An 18722-nucleotide genomic window follows, 5' to 3' on the forward strand; every position below is an offset into this window, starting at 1 on the left:
ACTTTAACTATTTTTACCAATTTTTTATCTCTTTCAAACTCAGGTACCAGTATTATAATCTAAAACTGTAATTCCTGACCTTTTTGTTATTTTAAAACACCTGCTGTTTCACCTTTCCAGCAAATGCTATAGGATGTGCTAAATTTTTTATTGAAGTAAATATAAATTCATTTTTAAGAATGTTATGATACTCTGGAATGTCAAAACTAAGATTCATAATCACTGTTCTCATAATACATACACTTCTACTCATCTTTAAAACATGTTCATAAACAATGGGTAAGAAAGAAATCTTAATTTTCAGCTGAGGAGGGAAGTATATATCTCATTTAACTTACGTTTGCTAAATGCAGGAACAGATTCTGATACGTCCCTTGAGTATTAAGGGACCTTGCCCCTGGGTTAAGCGTAACTGTTATAGCAAGTGATATTATCAACAGGAGCATCTCTTATCCCACATGTGTGTTGGGAGCAGAGAAAAAGATGTTGAGAATCTTCTACTCAATAACCTAAAGTATCCAATCCTTTTCCAAAGGAATATTCATCTCTTCAGTCAAGTCATGAGGTACTTCCCTAAGTGAGAGATGAAAATGACAAGTGTCTCTGTTTCCTTTACCTCTTATTAATGTTAAACCTTACACTTTTGATGACAAAAATATATTCTCTTTCTTTTTGGACTATTGCTGATATCCTTCTACAGTAACAATTTTCCACTCAACTTCTCAGACCCCTCTGTTTATTGTCCCTTTTAATCACTAATTTCTGATCACTGTACCTGGGGACCTCCTGTTCAAAATAACACTCACACATTTGTGAATGTATGTTGATCACTGACTATTACCACAAATTAACTTGGACCCTTAAACTGTTCAGGTTAGAGGAACAAATCAATTTTTACTTTGCACTCATTTATCCCATTCATATGAAGAATACAAATAAATGCATTCTGTTCAGTTGAAATATACCATTTCCTTGACACGCTACATCTTTCTTTTAGCATCTATCCTGTACAAGGAAAATGTTCTATGTGGTTGCTCTAACAGCTAGCTCTGCCTATTTGTGAAAAAAGTTTGAATCAGTTTGGGCAAATGAGCTTTTAGTTGTGGTTCTGCTCAATTTTATTTGATTGTTCCTACTTTGCAGAGCTCCATTAGTGATTTTCAAGTCTAAGCCTTCAAGGTAATTTTTCTCCTTTTAATGAAAGATATGATTTAAATATAATTTTTAAGGGAGTGATAGGCTGGACAGCAGCTGAATGCAGCCAGGAGAAATGATATTGCATTATATACAATGGCCAATCCACAGCACAAGCAAGCAAAGAAACAAATGGAAAGCCTTTACATATATTGATTTAAGAAAATAATTCATTTAAGTTTTAGAATAACAACCATAGAATCTCTTCCTGCATACTGTTTATATTATAGTCATATGAGAGTGAATCTTGAGGCAATGAACATAATCACACATAAGACTGACTACAGTGTCATATGTCAAGGTACAGTTACTATGAAACGGTGACATAAAAATGCCTTCCCACTGGACTATGCCAAAATACTAATAATAATAACTGAAACTGATATTAATGCATTTATTGAGCAACTGGTAGGTGAGAGGGCTTCAAGTGATTTAGTACAATATCTTATTCAGTTTATTACAAAACAAAAAGGTAAGAGAGCCTAAATAGACCCTATTTTCTGATATTATTTTAGCCAGCAGTGTTTATAGCATTGATTATGATGGCTTAGATATTTCCTGGTGGTAGGAAGATTGACAATATTATTCTTGGTGTGCCCTTGCAACCCCAATATTGTAAATATTCAAGAATATTTCTATTCTTAAAAATAACTCATTTAAAAAATGTTTTAGTGAATGGTAGGACCAGGAAACCTGTAATGGTGGAAGGTTTTAAAATTTTATTCAAGGTGAGAGAAAAAATGTTAATTCTTGGACACAATGTGATATATAAATGTTTACCCTGGGAACTTTTTTTTTTTTTTTTTTTTTTGCTGTATGCGGGCCTTTCACTGTTGTGCCTCTCCCGTTGCGGAACACAGGCTCCGGACGCGCAGGCTCAGTGGCCATTGCTCACGGGCCTAGCCGCTCTGCGGCATGTGGGATCTTCCCAGACTGGGGCACGAACCTGTGTCCCCTCCATCGGCAGGCGGACTCTCAACCACTGCGCCACCAGGGAAGCCCAGTGGGAACTATTTTTAATAGACCAAATACCATTTAGCAACTTTTCCATGAAATTAGAAAAGAGTGCATCAGATATCCTTAACTAAATATAGACATGTAAGTCAAGGTGTCACTGTCATTCAGGAGGCTACTAATTCTCTGGGAAGATTTTAGTTTCTGTTCAGTATCTGTGAGATCTCATGACTCTTTCAGTTCAACTTTACATGGTAGAATCCCTTGAGTGTTTAGCTATATCGTCAGGTGTCTTCAAAATCTTTGGTGATCTCAGTGTCACTTAATGGTGATAGATTAGTCTCAAGATTTTGACTTTCAATGAGAGGAAATATATAATTTTATATATATATATATGTGTATGTGTGTGTGTGTGTGTTTATGTATCTTATACTGATAAGTAACAAAGTATTTTCATGTCTGTTACTTCCTCTGAGACTCACCACATCATGGAAAGAGCGAAGATAAAAGAATGGAGAGTCTGGAGGTAATGAATGAAAGGCTCAAGGGAGATTTACTGACTTGTTCAAGATCATAGATCTGAGTCCTATCTCACTGTTCTGTCCAATGTAGCATATCCAATTAGAGATGAAATACTTTCATGATCAAGGGAATTTTTGTTTTATAAATAAAATAACCAACAACTGTTGGTTGTCACTAACATAACATGTTAATCCTCTTAAAGTAAATCTTAATGATGTGAGCAATCTTAACTATCTTCTAAGGGAGAGAGTAATACCAGTTTCCCTTAAGCAGCATTTAAATGATACTATGAGATATAAAGCTGTCTCTTTTAACTTTGTAAAAATGCATTACAACAGCAACATAATACATTTTAAAGGACTTCAAATTCATACTTCCATGTAGTAATTTGATTTTTTGGTTACTGTGAACTAGACATTATGGAGAGATTTTTAGAAAAAGTGTAATTACTTGGACTTATAATTATGCTAATCAGCATAAGGTGAATAATCGCGGGTCTACTTAAAAACAACAAAACATCGTGGGATTCTTAAATAGATGATCACATCACCACGTTCCCTTTCTCAGTTGCTTTTAAATGAATTATTCATGTGTGCGTGCTTTTTACGCTACCAAGAACATTAGGTTAAAATGTTAACATTTTAATGTTAATATTTAAACATTAGGTTTAAATCATATTTAATTATCTTCTTAAAAAACTGTTATACAGATGTTTCTATTTTAAAACTTAATTTTGCTGACTGATGAAGAAGAATGCTTTTTTATCTTTGTCAAGATTAATCTTTATAATATATTTACAGATTATTTTACATTATTCTCCCTCTCTAATTTTTAAAATTACTTTTGTTGTATTTTACCGAGTTCTATTTCAGTAATGTAATGTATTTTATATATACTATCTGATAAAATCTTTAAACAATGCCAGAACACTGAAGTTTAGAAAGCTTATCCAAGTTATCACAGTGGACAATCCAGGATTTGAACCAAATTCTCTTGGATTCCGAATTAGATTATCTTAATGACTGTATTATGGGTGAATATATAGGTTATTATTTAGGAGATAATATTGAATTCCATTGTTTGCTCCTTTAAGTGCTCAAATTGTACTGAGAACTTTCCTTTCCATTTAGTCTTCCCTTCACAGTCTTTTTTTGCTTCTGACTTCCTAAAAGATATGAAGACTCTAAAGTATGCAGAAATTTAGTTGATTTAATTCCTTTGTTTCAATTATAAATTTTAACTGCCTTTTTTCTTTCTATTCGCTCCCAGAATAGTAGGCTTTAGTTAAGTATTTTTGTTGATTCTAATAGAATTATGAATCATATATATGTCTATATATCTATATATAGAGATATATAATCTATTATTATGTTATATTTTATTATAGTGTTATACATATTATTATGTTACCATGTATTATATTAATATTATAATTTATATATTTTATATAATTTTTATATTTATATATAAGATCTATTTTTCCACTTTTCTAACCATAACCTATGGGAGAAATAGAACAAAATCTACATTTTTGGTTTGTTTCTACTAAGTTTACTTACACTGAATATGTATCAGCTGTCTTAAAATATATTTAATCTTTATTGAGGTCTAAGTAATAAATAAGCATCATTAAAAGCCTGTTATATTTCTAGGTTTTAATTTTACTAAAGATCTCAATGATATTTTCTGGTAATAATAAAGTAGGAAAAGACACTTATTAACAATTCTATTTTATGTATGGTGAACATGAAGTATGGGTGAAAGTAATTTGGTGCTTATTCTAAGCCATTACTTAACATGCATTTTATAGAGAATCAACTGCCTAAATTAAACAGAACCTGAGATGCTTGATTTCAATTTAAACTCTTCATTTACAAATCAGAGCTGACATGGGCTCTTCACAATGAACAAAATAAATAATTTTCATTAAATTTCTTACCTGCACAATGTCCCTTTCAGCATATTTTCCTCTGGAGGAAACTCTTACATCATCTCCATCCAATTCAACCATTGCTTGAAAATAAAATAGGATCATTTATTCAGTGCATTTTAGCTAAATACTATAACAAATGTAGGCAATAATGAAATCAAGATGTATGAAGTAGCAATATGTCCTATGCCAAAGGCAGGAAGCTTGTTGATCCTTTCATCTCCTCGGTGATTTCTTCCACAAAACTTAACTGAGTGCAAATTTTACAAGTGGAGAAAGCAAGCTAAGACCTCACGTGACCCTTAGAAAGATGAGGAGAGCCTGTGCAGTGTAGAAGTCTTTAGGTACATCTCCCCATTCTATAGATCCTTAACTCTGGATTACATGCTTACATGACTGATTCAGCAAGTGATGCTAATTCATTCAATTTTAATTTTTTCTTTCTAATTTAAGAAACTAGGCACTAATCATTATAGAACTTCCAATAACAATTTGAACTTTATTCTCTCTGAAACTACACAAAGCTATATAATCATATTGTCTGTAATCTTTTTATGAATAGATTTAAAAACAAAAAGGCATTTTCTCTGCTCTTATAGTGATTGGATAAAGCATGAAATTTCTGAAGTATGATTTTTTTGTTGATTAAAAATAATTTCAACATTACATAGGTCAACTGGTATTTGGGAATGCTGTGATATAACGGGACAGCTGGTATACAATAATGTTACGCTGCAATTAAGAACATTTTCCAGAGTTTAATGTTTCAGTGAGAATTCTCTAAATAACTAATTACACGAGGAATGCTAAGTTGTACTTAAAGTATATTCTCGTACTAATAATCCATTTTGTATGCACATGATATTCACCAGACTCCAGAGAGCCACTTGCAATTATGTTTGCTTTGTCGCCTTCTAAAATATATTAGAATACAATCCTCACCTTTTCACTATTTTCCTCAGTGCTTGGATAATGCATTTGGGTAAAAGACATTTTACTCTTTTTTCCTATTTTATTTTTTTTTGATTGAGGTATAATTGACAAATAACATTATATTATTTTTAGCTATATACCATAATGATTCGCTACTTGTATATATTGTGAAATGATCACCAAATAAGTCTAGTTGACCATACATAATTAAAAATTTTTTTCTTCTCATGAGAACTTTTAATATCTATTCTCTTAGCAACCTTCATATATGCAATACAGTATTAACTATACTAACCACACTGTACATTACATTCGTGCGATATACTTATTTTAAAACTGGAAGTTTGTACCTTTTGACTTCCTTCACCCACTTCACCCACCTCCAGTGCTGGCAAGCCTTTGGCAACCACCAATCTGTTTTCTATATCTATAAGCTTGTTTTTTTTAAAAAACAGGTTTTGAGTTTTACTTTTCTACACATGTTCAGGGATCAATGTCTGGGCTGAAACATTGCCAGTACACCTAACTGTTAGTGAGCCATCATCCAATAATCTCCTTAGATATATATGTCATAATTTAGTAACATGTAAATTACCAATAATAAGGTAATTAACATTCAAAATATAAAAGAGCTATTTTTTTTCTCTCCTACTTATTAGGGATTTAAATAGGAAAATTCATTATACCCAGATATTTTCAATAGTTAATTCCTTTTTTTGGTCTAAGTTTGTTTTCAAAATTTTCATATTACTTTGAGACATAAATGTACACTGATTGTGACATGCCAGCAATTGGAGAATTTTCTCCTTTATTATCTAGTTTGCTAATAACTCCTAACAATTACCCTATACTCACTCTAAAATGGGAAACAAAAATTAGATGATAATCTGGGCCTCACCTTCTACAATCCTCTACAATCTCCATTGGCCTTTGTAAGTGTTCTACTTCAATTAAAGAAAGTGACAGTTATTCAGGCAATAGTGTAATAGAATGAGATCCTATAAAATATCTCCCACTTTTCAGTATGTCCTTTGAGTTAAAAGGCTATGGGTAGCAGAATTGGAGGCTACACTTTTGAGAACAAGGAGAAAAGAAATGGCATATAAGTGGTGGAAGGGAAATGTTCACCCTTCAGTTTTTCAGATCATCTAGTCCTCAAGGAGCCTGAAATTGTAAGCAGAGGTTCCCCATCAGTACCCGTCTCTGGAAAAAAGATGTATAAGATACAGACCTGTATTTCTTTCTAGCCTTGGGAGACAAAATCATGTTAGAATCCCTTATAGTTCTCTCCCTTTCCTAACTTGTATCAAAGCAGTTAACCAGATGCTACTTTAATTTGACTTTTTGCCTTTTAAGGATAAAGAAATCCTGCTTTGAGAAATTATACAGAAAGTTTTAAATTGTTCTTATTGAAATAAAGAAACAAGACATTTAAATACTCATGAATCTAGTAGTTTATTTATATTTCCTCTACCTTCAAATAATGAATGGCAAAATGCTGCATTTCTTGCCTGTGCAAACCTCCTGGTTAAGTTACGTGTAGATGTTGGATTTATGTGGTTAACTGATAAAATCTGCAAGTTTTATTTCAGTCTTTATGTCAATTTATGCGTGCTATTTAAACTTACTTATGGTAGATTTGGAAGTGCCTAGAAAAACGCTCTTCTGATAGGATAGCAGCAACTTGAATATAAGTCAGAAATTTTCTTCCAGCAGGGTGAAAGCAGAAATCAGGTGTTTCAGGACCTTACTTCCCTGTTCACAGGTTTGCCAGAGGACAGTTTCACTTTAATTCCCAGGAGGGAATTCTATGGGATGGCAACTTCCCTCTTTGTCTATAATCTTTGCTCACTTTTCCTCATGAAAAGAGGAGTGATTCACAAGATAACTAAGATTGGGAGATGGAACGATCTTGAATCTCTCTCTTTTGGAGCAGCCTATCCTCAAGTTGAAGACAATTTCTCCCTGTGGCATGCTTAATAGGCAAGGATCTGCCCCTGTACAGAGAAGGCCTGGAGATAAAGGTGAGGTCATTTAATCTTTGGGGAAAAAAGTAGCAAGAAGTCTGATTCTGTGCACAGGGCAACCCAAATTCTCCAATTCTACACTACTATTAATAAAATATATTCTGATCTCTGAGTGACTCCTGCATGTTTTTTTTTTTTCGTTAATTCAAGAAGTCAGAGAGGGAAATGATGAATTTTCATACCTCAAAACCCTGATAAATAATTCACTGGGAACAAAAAAATTGAGGAAAATAAATAGGTGTGGCAGTTGTAAGAAGGTAGTATCCAAATAGCTGTGCCTACTGCTTTGAATAGAAATTTATGACCAGAAATATACATAGGAAGAGCCAGTGGCTCTCTATTTACACATTATGCGTGGGAGCTGTTGGGGAACAAGTGACAGGGCTTACACCTAACAACGGCCTTCCATAGGAGTCTGGGAGACCTGGAATTTACCCAATGAGAAGTGCATACTTGAGAGGCAAAAGCAAATTAGTAACTGAAGAAGAAATCATGAGTTATTTTAACCTAGCAATCAGTGAAGTTTGTGAACCACAGTCTGTCACTGCTTAATGCAGATGACCAAGTACACAAAGTGTTAACAAGAAAGATGTGTCTTAGCTTTCCTGACTCCATAGTGGTATCTCAGATTCATGCCTGATGGACAATGTAAACAGATGTAAATATTCAGAGACACAGAAAATATTAGCAGGAGCTAAAATGACTTCTGCTTCAGAAACTGGAAGATTATAATGATATAAAGTGTGACCAGCCAAGCATGGAATCAAAGGAAAGAATTTTCAGGATCAGCAATATAACTGCTTGTGTTGTTTTACCTGAGACTGAGAGATCTATACTATCCTTATGGAGGAGGCACTGGTGGTTAAACAAGAATCATCCTAGTGATGATCATACAAAAATTAACCACCTATGTGCCTAAATTAACCTGTAACAACCAAAAGTTGTTCCAAATATTCTAAAATTATTCTCATTTCTAAAGTTCCAAGCTAAATACTGTCATCATTAATGTAAAAACACCTGAGCAAGGTGAATGTTCTGTGGTTATGCAGTTGATGTCTAGCATAGAGTTCTCTTAAAGGAATTCATCAGGTGATGAGGAATAGGCTATCCTTAGAGAAGTTTACCCAGATCAGTAGTCACACAAACACCCGTCACACTAACTGGCATTTGAAGATGGCGTGAGCCCAAACAGAAAAGTACCCAGTAAGTGAATTTAGCATAATTGTATAAAGTCTCATTAAATTTCAGATGGTCAATTCCATTTTCATTTTACTTTGCTCTTTCATATGACAGAACTTAAATTTTTATAAAGATAATGTCTATCAACTAGCCAAGGTCTGAAAATCCATTATTATGCTTGTGTTAATATTTCTATTTTACAACCTAGTGGTTTATTAATTTAGTGCTCATCCTTAAAAGTTTTTAGGGAATCCAGAGTGTATTTTGCCTTGGGAACAAAAATTCAATTTATCACTCGGTCTTAAGAAATATTTTCAGGTACACACCATCTTTAATAAAACAGAAAGCTACATGTTGAATTATCCTATACTACAGAGATAATGTCCTACTCAGAAGACATCCTTTTAATTTACTCACCTTAATAGACTCCATCATGTAATATCTATATTTATGTCTATATGTACATGGACACTGTATACAAATCCATATGCACACTCACATCCTTATATGCAAAAAATGAGTGATAGAAACCTAGGTGCATAATGAGTCAGATTAAATAAACTCCCAAGGAATACTATTGAAATTTTATTACTCACCATCAAATTCTGCTGGCCCAACACCTACTATAATTATTGACATTGGAAGTTTTGAAGCCTTCAAAGAGAACACACAGTTAGTTCACAATTAAGAAACTGAATTGAGAAAACAACTAAGAATTAAGAAGAAAAAAATATCCTGAGCTTTGATGTTTTTCACAGATGTTCATATTTTGAACATATTTAAATTAACACAGAATAATATACTTGATTCCACTCTTATCCTTTCTGAACTCTGTACATATGCTAATTCAGTGGGATGTTCTTCAGGAATGACCAGTCTTGGATAATATATTTTTTTTAAAAGTACTGAGCATCTGCTTTCACTTGCTATCCTCAGACAAAATATTCCTAAGCTGATTCTGGGTACCTTTGGTCTCTTTTTCCATGTTCTCTCTCCACTCAAAAATGTTTCAGTTGCTAAAAGGGAAAAAAAGGTACCATATTTGTGAAAAAGTAGTACTCTATTTCATTTATAGCTATGGTTAGGAAAAGCAATTTTCATAGTAAATGAATGCATACAAATGATAATTATAGAAAGTTATTATTAGTATGATAAAATAATTTTATGGTAAGAATATAAGATCCACCAACAGGTAGGTAGAACAGTATAGCAACCACATCTTCAGCTGTGAAGGTCACTGAATTATGAATAACTGTTCCTCAGTGCATGTCCTGTTAGTTTAAACCTAAATTACTAAGTCCATATTTTAAAGAGCATGCTAAGGCCACTGATCAGAACATAAAGGAAATCAGGACAAATCCAACCCAGTGTGTCTAGTCAAAACCAAATAAACAAACAAGTAAATGTGCAAGATTCTACCTCTCTTCCTTTTTGTGTTTGGTTTTCCTAAGTGTATGTCTATAAACATTTGATTTTTTCCCACATGTAACTATTTTTTTCTCACACAAAAAGCTAATTATATTTTCCCTATGCTATTAATAATTATGAAGTATGATAAACAATTCTTTCACACAGTCCATTTTTACAAATGTCTATTTTGTGTCAAACATTGCTAAACCTGAGTATAGAAAGGTAAGTAAAAACAGATATAATTTTAGAGGTTGCAGTCTAGTAAATATAGATGTTATAAATCATAGTCTAATAAAGAAGACAATGAATCATAAATATAACACATAATTAGGAACAATGAGAAAAATGGATTTTGAATCAATGCTAGTCCTTATCCAGTTCTATAAATATAGAAATTAGCACAGTTCTCCTGTGACTATTACTGTAAATGTAAATGTTAAAGAAATATTCTGTACAAATTGTACAAACTATATACAAGCACATCAAACTAATCAAGATAAACACAGTCATGCACATGAAGGTGATGCTATTATTTATTTTATTTTAATTTTTTGGAAATAATTTTGTTACAACCCAATTATTCACACCTCTTAGTTTGGTCCCTATGGATGAATGCCACAATGTGTGTGAGTTTTCTGGATAACGCAATTGGCTGCAAAGGCATGGGCATTTTGTTTCACACTTAAGTTAACTAACTAGACTCTAGTTAGTCAACCTAAGTAGCACCATGCATTCAGTTAGCCAGCCCAAGACTGAATGACTCCTACTTACATTAACTATGGACTCTTTAGTTTGAGCCATATCTGAGATAACGCCGTCTGTCACAATAAGTAGCACAAAATACTGGGAGCCATCCTTTACAGAAGAAGCATATCTGAAAGGCAAAGAAAAGGTAAAGAATGCCACAAAATAAAACATTTCCTCTCGACATGATAGTTGCTAAATATAACTTGGAATAGCCAACAAACATCTCAAGAAAATATTTAAACATATCTTAAGAGCCTGTATATGAAAACTCTCAAATATGCATTTTTTTCTGAAATAGCACACTAGAATAACAGCAACATTACTGCATGCTAGCACAAAGAAATGCCTGGCTGCCTTAGAAATTCATTCACTAATAAAAGGTGAGCTGGATGGTATGTTAGCACAGAGGAATGGCTACAGCTTTTGGAAATAGACAATGGCTAAGCAACATATTATGTGTATGATCTTCAGTATAACATTACATAAGCTATCTGAACTTTATTTTCTCATCTTTAAAATCAAGATAATGCAACTTTGTATTGTTAATAAAGAAATTTCATGTATGGTAGTAAATATTTATACAGTTATATAACTGGTAGATTTTATATATGGTAATTTATATAAGTGATTATGATTTTTGTTTTGGAACTATATAGCAGTGATGATTGCCCAACATTGTGAATATGCTGAATGTCACTGAACTGTAAACTTTAAAATGGTTGGTTTTATGTCGTGAATTTCACCTTAATAAAAAAAATGCAACAGAAGAAACACTTTTTGACAGAGTTATAGTTCCAATTCTTAATACGTGTTAAATTGGTGAAAGATGGGAAGGAGAATTACAGCAAACAAAGACAAAAATTAGGTATGTAATAAGAACATATTCTAGTACTGAATTCTCACCAAATAATACTCAGACATTTAGAGGAAAATTTTATGACTATATTTTATCTCTTTTTTTCCATTGTGTTCTACCATTATGGGTATCTAGATTATATTCTCAATAGAATGACTTTTATGATTTTTAGTACATAACTAGTATGCCGGTCATATCTAGTAATGAGCAAGCACTGTGGTGCTTGTAGGAGATAAATAGTTAACAAGAAGACTTTGGTCTACTTTCATAAAAAATCATCAAGTAAATCACAGAAAAATTGATTTCAAGAAACTTCTTTTGATTACCAATGAAAATTTTTCAGTACCTGATGGACTCTAAATAATAAATTTTTAACAGTTTGGGGAAAAACCAATAGCATAATATGACAGGGAAAAACATTTCTTGTAAAGCAGAATTTATAACTATATGAACAAGAAAATATTTACAACTTTGCCATAGACAAGAGAAACTAATTGCTCATGCTGTTAATAAAATGATTGGTAATTTTATAGATTGATGAAGATAATACAGCAAGGGATATGTTCATACACTGAGGAGCCAGTTAAAAATAGCATTGAACTTGTTCTCCAACATATAGTCAAAAATGCTCTCACAATGTTGAACAATTGATCTTCGACACTAAGGAATTTTTATTAATTTGATGGTAACACAGCAATGAAAAAATCCAAAGCAGGTATGAACCTACTCTCCTATTTTATGCTTAAATATTTTTTCTTAAGAAAAGATGTAGGATAATCTCCCTCAGGAATTCATTTTTTAATTTTTAAATACCCATTATTTTTAAAAAGCATTTTTTACTGACTATGCTTCAAAAACATATGGATTATATTTCATGTGATTAACAGGAGGTTATAAATAGTGAGAAAAACTTCTATGAGTACAACTCTATGGCTTTTATGCTTTTCATACCAAATGATGTGTTGAAAATGGTGAGAAGATGGAAAGTTGAGCATTATGCAATCTTATGAATATCACTTCAAGTGGCTTAACTGATCCTTTTTCTGGGGGGGATGTTTACTTTTTTAAAATTAATTTTTATAGGAGTAGAGTTGAATTACAATGCTGTGTTAGTTTCTGCTGTACAGCAAAGTGAATCAATTATACATATATATATATATATATATCCATTCATTTTTAGATTCTTTTCCCATGTAGGCCATTACACACTATTGTGTTGAGTTCCCTGTGCTATACAGTAGATTCTTTTTTTTTTTAATTAATTAATTAATTTTTAGTTTTGGCTGCCTTGGGTCTTTGTTGCTGTGCTTGGGCTTTTCTCTAGTTGCGGTGAGCAGGGGCTACTCTTCATTGCGGTGTGCAGCCTTCTCATTGGGTGGTTTCTCTTGTTGCAGAGCATGGGCTCTAGGCGTGTGGGCTTCAGTAGTTGTGGCACTCAGGCTCAGTAGCTGTGGCTTGCAGGCTCTACAGCGCAGGCTCAGTAGCTGTGGTGCATGGGCTTAGCTGTTCCATGGCATGTGGGATCATCCTGGACCAGGGCTCGAACCCGTGTCCCCTGCACTGGCAGGTGGATTCTTAACCACTGTGCCACCAGGGAAGTCCCTACAGTAGCTTCTTATTAGTTATATATTTTATATATAGTAGTGTGTATGTGTCAACCCCAATCTCACAATTTTTTCTCTCCCTCACCTTTCCCCCTTGGTAACCGTAAGTTTATTTTCTACATCTGTGACTCTATTTCTGCTTTGTAAATAAGTCCATTTGTACTATTTTTTTAGATGCAACATATAAGAAATATCATATATTTGTTTTTCTCTGCCTGACTTACTTCACTCAGAATGACAATCTCTAGGTCCATCCATGTTGCTGCCAATAACATTATTTCATTCTTTTTTACGGCTGAGTAATATTCCATTGTATATATGTTCCACATCTTCTTTCTCCATTCTTCCATCAATGAACATTTAGGTTGCTTCCATGTCCTGGTTATTGTAAATAGTGCTGCAATAATCATTGGGTTGCATGTATCTTTTTGAATTATGGTTTTCTTGGGATATATGCCCAGGAGTGGGATTGCTGGATCATATGGTAACTCTATTTTTAATTTTTTAAGGAATCTCTATAGTGTTCTCCATAGTGGCTGTACCAATTTACATTCTCATCAACAATGTAGGAGGGTTCCCATTTCTCCACACCTTCTCCAGAATTTATTGTTTGTACATTTTTTTGGATGACGGCCATTCTGAATGGTGTCAGGTGATACCTCATTGTAGTCTGATTTGCATTTCTCTAATAATTAGTGATGTTGAGCATTTTTTCATGTGCCTTTTGGCCATCTGTATGTCTTTTTTACAGAAACGTCTTATTAGATCTTGTGCCCATTTTTTGATTGGGTTGTTTGTTTTTTGATATTGAGCTGCATGAGCTATTTATATATTTTGGTGACTAATCCCTGGTCGGTCACTTCATTTGCAGATGTTGTGCTGGCCAAAAAGTTCATTCGGGTTTTTCCATAGATATTTTCTCCCTATCTGTGGGTTATCTTTTCATTTTGGTTATGGTTTCCATTGCTGTGCAAAAGCTTTTAAGTTTGATTAGGTCCCATTTGTTTATTTTTGTTTTTCTTTTCATTACCCTAGGAGGTGGGTCAAAAAGGTCTTGCTGCGATTTATTTCAAAGTGTGTTCTACATATGTTTTCCTCTAAGAATTATAGTATCTGGTCTTACATTTAGGTCTTTAATCCATCTTGAGTTTCTTTTTCTGTATGGGGTTAGAGAATATTCTAATTTCATTGGTTTACATGTAGCTGTCCAGTTTTTCCAGTACCACTTACTGAAGAGACTGTCTTTCTCCATTGTATATTCTTGCCTCCTTTGTCACAGATTAGGTGACCATAGGTATGTGGGTTTATCTCTGGACTTTCTATCCTGTTCCATTGATCTATATTTCTGTTTTGTGGCAGAACCACACTGTTTTGATTAATGTAGCTTTGTAGTATAGTCTGAAGTCAGGGAGCCTGATTCTTCCAGCTCCGTTTTTCTTTCTCAAGATTGCTTTGGCAATTTGGGGTCTTTTGTGTCTCCATACAAATTGTAAATTTTTTTGTTCTAATTCTGTGAAAAATGCTATTGGTAATTTGGTAGGGATTGCAATGAATCTGTAGACTGCCTTGGGTAGTATAGTTATGTTGACAATATTGATTCTTCCAATCCAAGAACATGGTATATCTCTCCATCTGTTTGTGTGATCTTTGATTTCTTTCATCAGTATCTTATAGTTTTCTGAGTACAGGTCTTTTTCCTCCTTAGGTTTATTCCCAGGTATTTTATTCTTTTTGATGGGATGATAAATGGGATTGTTTCCTCAATTTCTCTTTCTAATAATTCATTGTTAGTGTATAGGAATGCAAGAGATTTCTGTGTATTAATTTTGTATCCTGTAAGTTTACCACACTCATTGATAAGCTCTAGTAATGTTCTGGTAGCATCTTTAGGATTTTCTATGTATAGTATCATGTCATCTGAAAACAGTGATGGTTTTACTTCTTCTTTTCCAATTTGGATTTCTTGTATTTCTTTTTCTTTTCTGGTTGCCTTGGCTAGGGCCTCCTAAACTATGTTGAATAAAAGTGGCAAGATGGACATCCTTATCTTGTTCCTTATCTTAGAGGAAATGCTTTCAGTTTTTTTACCATTGAGAATAATGTTTGCTGTGGGTTTGTCATATATGGACTTAATTATCTTGAGTTAGGTTCCCTCTATGCCCACTTTCTGGAGTGTTTTCATCATAAATGGGTGTTAAATTTTGTTGAAAGTTTTTTCTGCATCTACTGAGATGATCATATGAATTTTATTCTTCAGTTTGTTAATGTGGTGTATCACATTATTTGTGTTTATTGAAGAATCTTTGCATCTCTGGATAAATCCCACCTGATCATAGTGCATGACTCCTTTAATGTGTTTTTTGATTTGGCTTGCTAGTATTTTGTTGAGGATTTCTGTGTCTATGTTCATCAGTGATATTTGAGCCTGTAATATTCTTTTTTGTGATACCTTTGGTTTTGTATCAGGTTGATGGTGGCCGTGTATAATGAGCTTGTGAGTGTTCCTTCCTCTGCAATTTTTTAGAATTGTTTCAGAAGGATAGGTGTTAACTCTTTTCTAAATGTGTGACAGAATTCACCTGTGAAGCCATCTGGTCCTAGACTTTTGCTTATTGGAAGTTTTTAAAGCACAATTTCAATTTCCATATTTGTGATTGGTGTGTTTATATTTTCTATTTCTTCCTGATTCAGTCTTGGTAGGTTGTGCATTTCTAAGAAATCGTCCATTTTATTGGCATAGAGTTGCTTGTAGTAGTTTCTTATGATCCTTTGTATTTCTGTGGTGTCCATTGCAACTTCTCCTTTTTCATTTCTAATTTTATTGATTTGAGTCCTCTCCCTTTTTCTTGATGCGTCTGGCTAAAGTTTTATCAATTTTGTTTATCTTCTCAAAGAACCAGCTTTTAGTTTCATTTATCTTTGTATTGTTTTCTCCATCTCTATTTATTTCTGTTCTTTATAATTTCTTTTCTTCTACTAACTTTAGGTTTTGTTTGTTCTTCTTTCTCTTGTTGCTTTATGTGTAAGTATAGGTTGTTAATTTGAGATTTTTGTTTCCTGAGGTAAGATTGTATTGCTATAAACGTCCAAGAACTGCTTTTTCCAAGTCCCATACATTTTGTATCATCATGTTTTCATTGTCAATTTTCCCTAGGTATTTTTTGATTTCCTCTTTGATTTCTTCAGTAATCCATTGGTTGTTTAGTAACATATTGTTTAGCCTCCATGTGTTTGTGTTTTTTTACCTTTTTTCCCTGTAGGTGATTTCTACTCTCATAGTGTTGTGGTCAGAAAAATGCTTTATGATTCTGAATTTTTAAATTTACCAAGGCTTGATTTGTGGCCCAAGATGTGATCTTTCTTGGAGAATGTTCCATGTGCACTTGAGAAGAAAGTATATTCTGCTGCTTTAGGATGGAATGTCATATAGATATCAATTAAGTCTATATGGTCTAATGTGTCATTTAAGGCTTGGGTTTCCTTATTAATTTCCTGTCTGGATAATCTGTCCATTGGTGTAAGTGGGGTGTTAAAGTCCCCCACTATTATTGTGTTACTGTTGATTTCCCCTTTTATGGATGCTAGCATTTGCCCTATATATTGAGGTTCTCCTATGTTGGGTGCATATATATATTTACAATTGCTATATCTTCTTTTTGGATTGATCCCTTGATCATTATGTAGTGTCCTTCCTTGTCTCTTGTAACAGTATTTTAAAGTTTATTTTGTCTGATATGAGTATTGCTACTCCAGCTTTGATTTCTATTTTCATGGAAAATCTTTTTCCATCCTCTCACTTTCAGTCTTTATGTGTCCCTAGGTCTGAAGTGGGTCTCTTGTAGACAGCATAATATGGGTCTTGTTTGTATATCTATTCATCCAATCTATGTCTTTTGGTTAGAGCATTTAATCCATTTACATTTAAGGTATTTATCGATATGTATGTTCCTATTGTCATTTTCTTACTTGTTTCGGATTTGTTTTTGTAGGTCTTTTTTCTTATCTTCCTCTTTTGTTCTCTTCTCTTGTGGTTTTATGGCCATCTTTAGTGTTGTGTTTGGAATGCTTTCTCTTTTTTGTGTGTGTATGTCTTGTAGTTTTTTAGTTTACTGTTCCCATGAAGTTTGGATATAGAAATCTGTATAGGTACAAGGTTATTTTAAGATGCTGGTGTCTTTCCCACCTAGAGAAGTTCATTTAGCATTTGTTGTAAAGCTGGTTTGGTGGTTCTGAATTCTCTTAGCTTTTGCTTGTCTGTAAAGCTTTTGATTTCTCCATCAAATCAGCTCGGTGGTTTGTGGCCACCTGGAGGGGTGGGATAGGGAGGGCGGGAGGGAGGGAGACGCAAAAGGGAAGAGATATGGGAACATATGTACATGTATAACTGATTCACTTTGTTATAAAGCAGAAACTAACACACCATTGTAAAGCAATTATACTCCAATAAATGTGTTTAAAAAATCTAAATGAGAGACTTTTTGGGTAGAGCATTCTTGGTTGTAGGTTTTTCCTTTTCATCACTTGAAGTATATTGTGCCACACCTTTCTAGCCTGCAGAATTTCTGCTGAAAAACCTGTTGATAACCTCATGGGGATTCCCTTGTATGTTATTTGTTGCTTTTCCCTTGTTGTTTTTAATATTTTTTCTTTGTCTTTAATTTTTGTTAGTTTGATTAATATGTGTCTCAGCATGTTCTTCCTTGGGTTCATCCTCTCTGGGACTCTCTATGCTTCCTGGACTTGAGTAAGTGTTTCTCATGTTAGGGAATTTTTCGGCCATAATATCTTCAAATATATTCTCAGGCCCTTTCTCTTTCTTTTCTCCTTCTGGAACCCCTATAATGTGAAAGTTGGCATGTTTAATATTGTCCCAGAGGTGTCTGACACTGTCCTCATTTCATTCTTTTTTTCTTAAAAAAAATTTTTTTTAGATTGAAGTATATTTGATTTACAATGTTGTGCCAATCTCTGCTGTACAGCAAAGTGACTCAGTTATACACATATATACATTCTTTTTTTATATTCTTTTCTATTATGGTTTATCACAGGATATTGAATATAGTTCCCTGTGCTATACATTAGGACCTTGTTGTTTATACGTTCTTTTTTCTTTATTCCGTTCTGTGGCAGTGATTTCCATCACTGTCTTCCAGCTCACTTATTCATTGTTCTCCTACATTTATTCTTATACTGATTCTTCCTAGTGTATTTCAGTTACTGTATTGTTCATCTCTGTTTGTCCTTTAAATCACACTCCTTCTTAAACATTTCTTGCATTATCTCGATCTGTGACTCCATTCTTTTTCTGAGATCTTGCATAATCTTTACTATCATTACTATTAATTATTTTTCAGGTAGATTGCCTA

At 33.4% G+C, this 18722-nt stretch overlaps 1 protein-coding gene across 18 annotated transcripts in view; it reads right to left on the minus strand.

Annotated features, from left to right (window-relative positions):
• The window catches only part of CPNE8 (copine 8), a 350243-nt gene that overhangs the window by 32286 nt on the left and 299235 nt on the right, over positions 1 to 18722 (minus strand). For 15 of the 18 annotated variants that reach the window (XM_022577941.3, XM_089920493.1, XM_089920498.1 and 12 more), the window contains 3 exons: positions 10921 to 11023; positions 9336 to 9393; positions 4610 to 4683 (listed from right to left, as the gene is read on the minus strand). In XM_022577941.3, the coding sequence (XP_022433649.1) occupies positions 4610 to 4683; positions 9336 to 9393; positions 10921 to 11023 (235 nt within the window). Of the gene's footprint in view, positions 1 to 4609; positions 9756 to 10920; positions 11024 to 18722 lie in introns of those variants that run through there. The other 3 variants (XR_016394896.1, XM_089920504.1, XR_016394895.1) reach the window with 3 other exon arrangements.

Source organism: Delphinapterus leucas, chromosome 11 (assembly GCF_059928025.1).
Source record: "Delphinapterus leucas isolate spDelLeu-1000000601 "Yukka" chromosome 11, BTC_Dleu_Yukka2, whole genome shotgun sequence".
In the NCBI taxonomy this organism is placed as follows: Eukaryota; Metazoa; Chordata; class Mammalia; order Artiodactyla; family Monodontidae; genus Delphinapterus; species Delphinapterus leucas.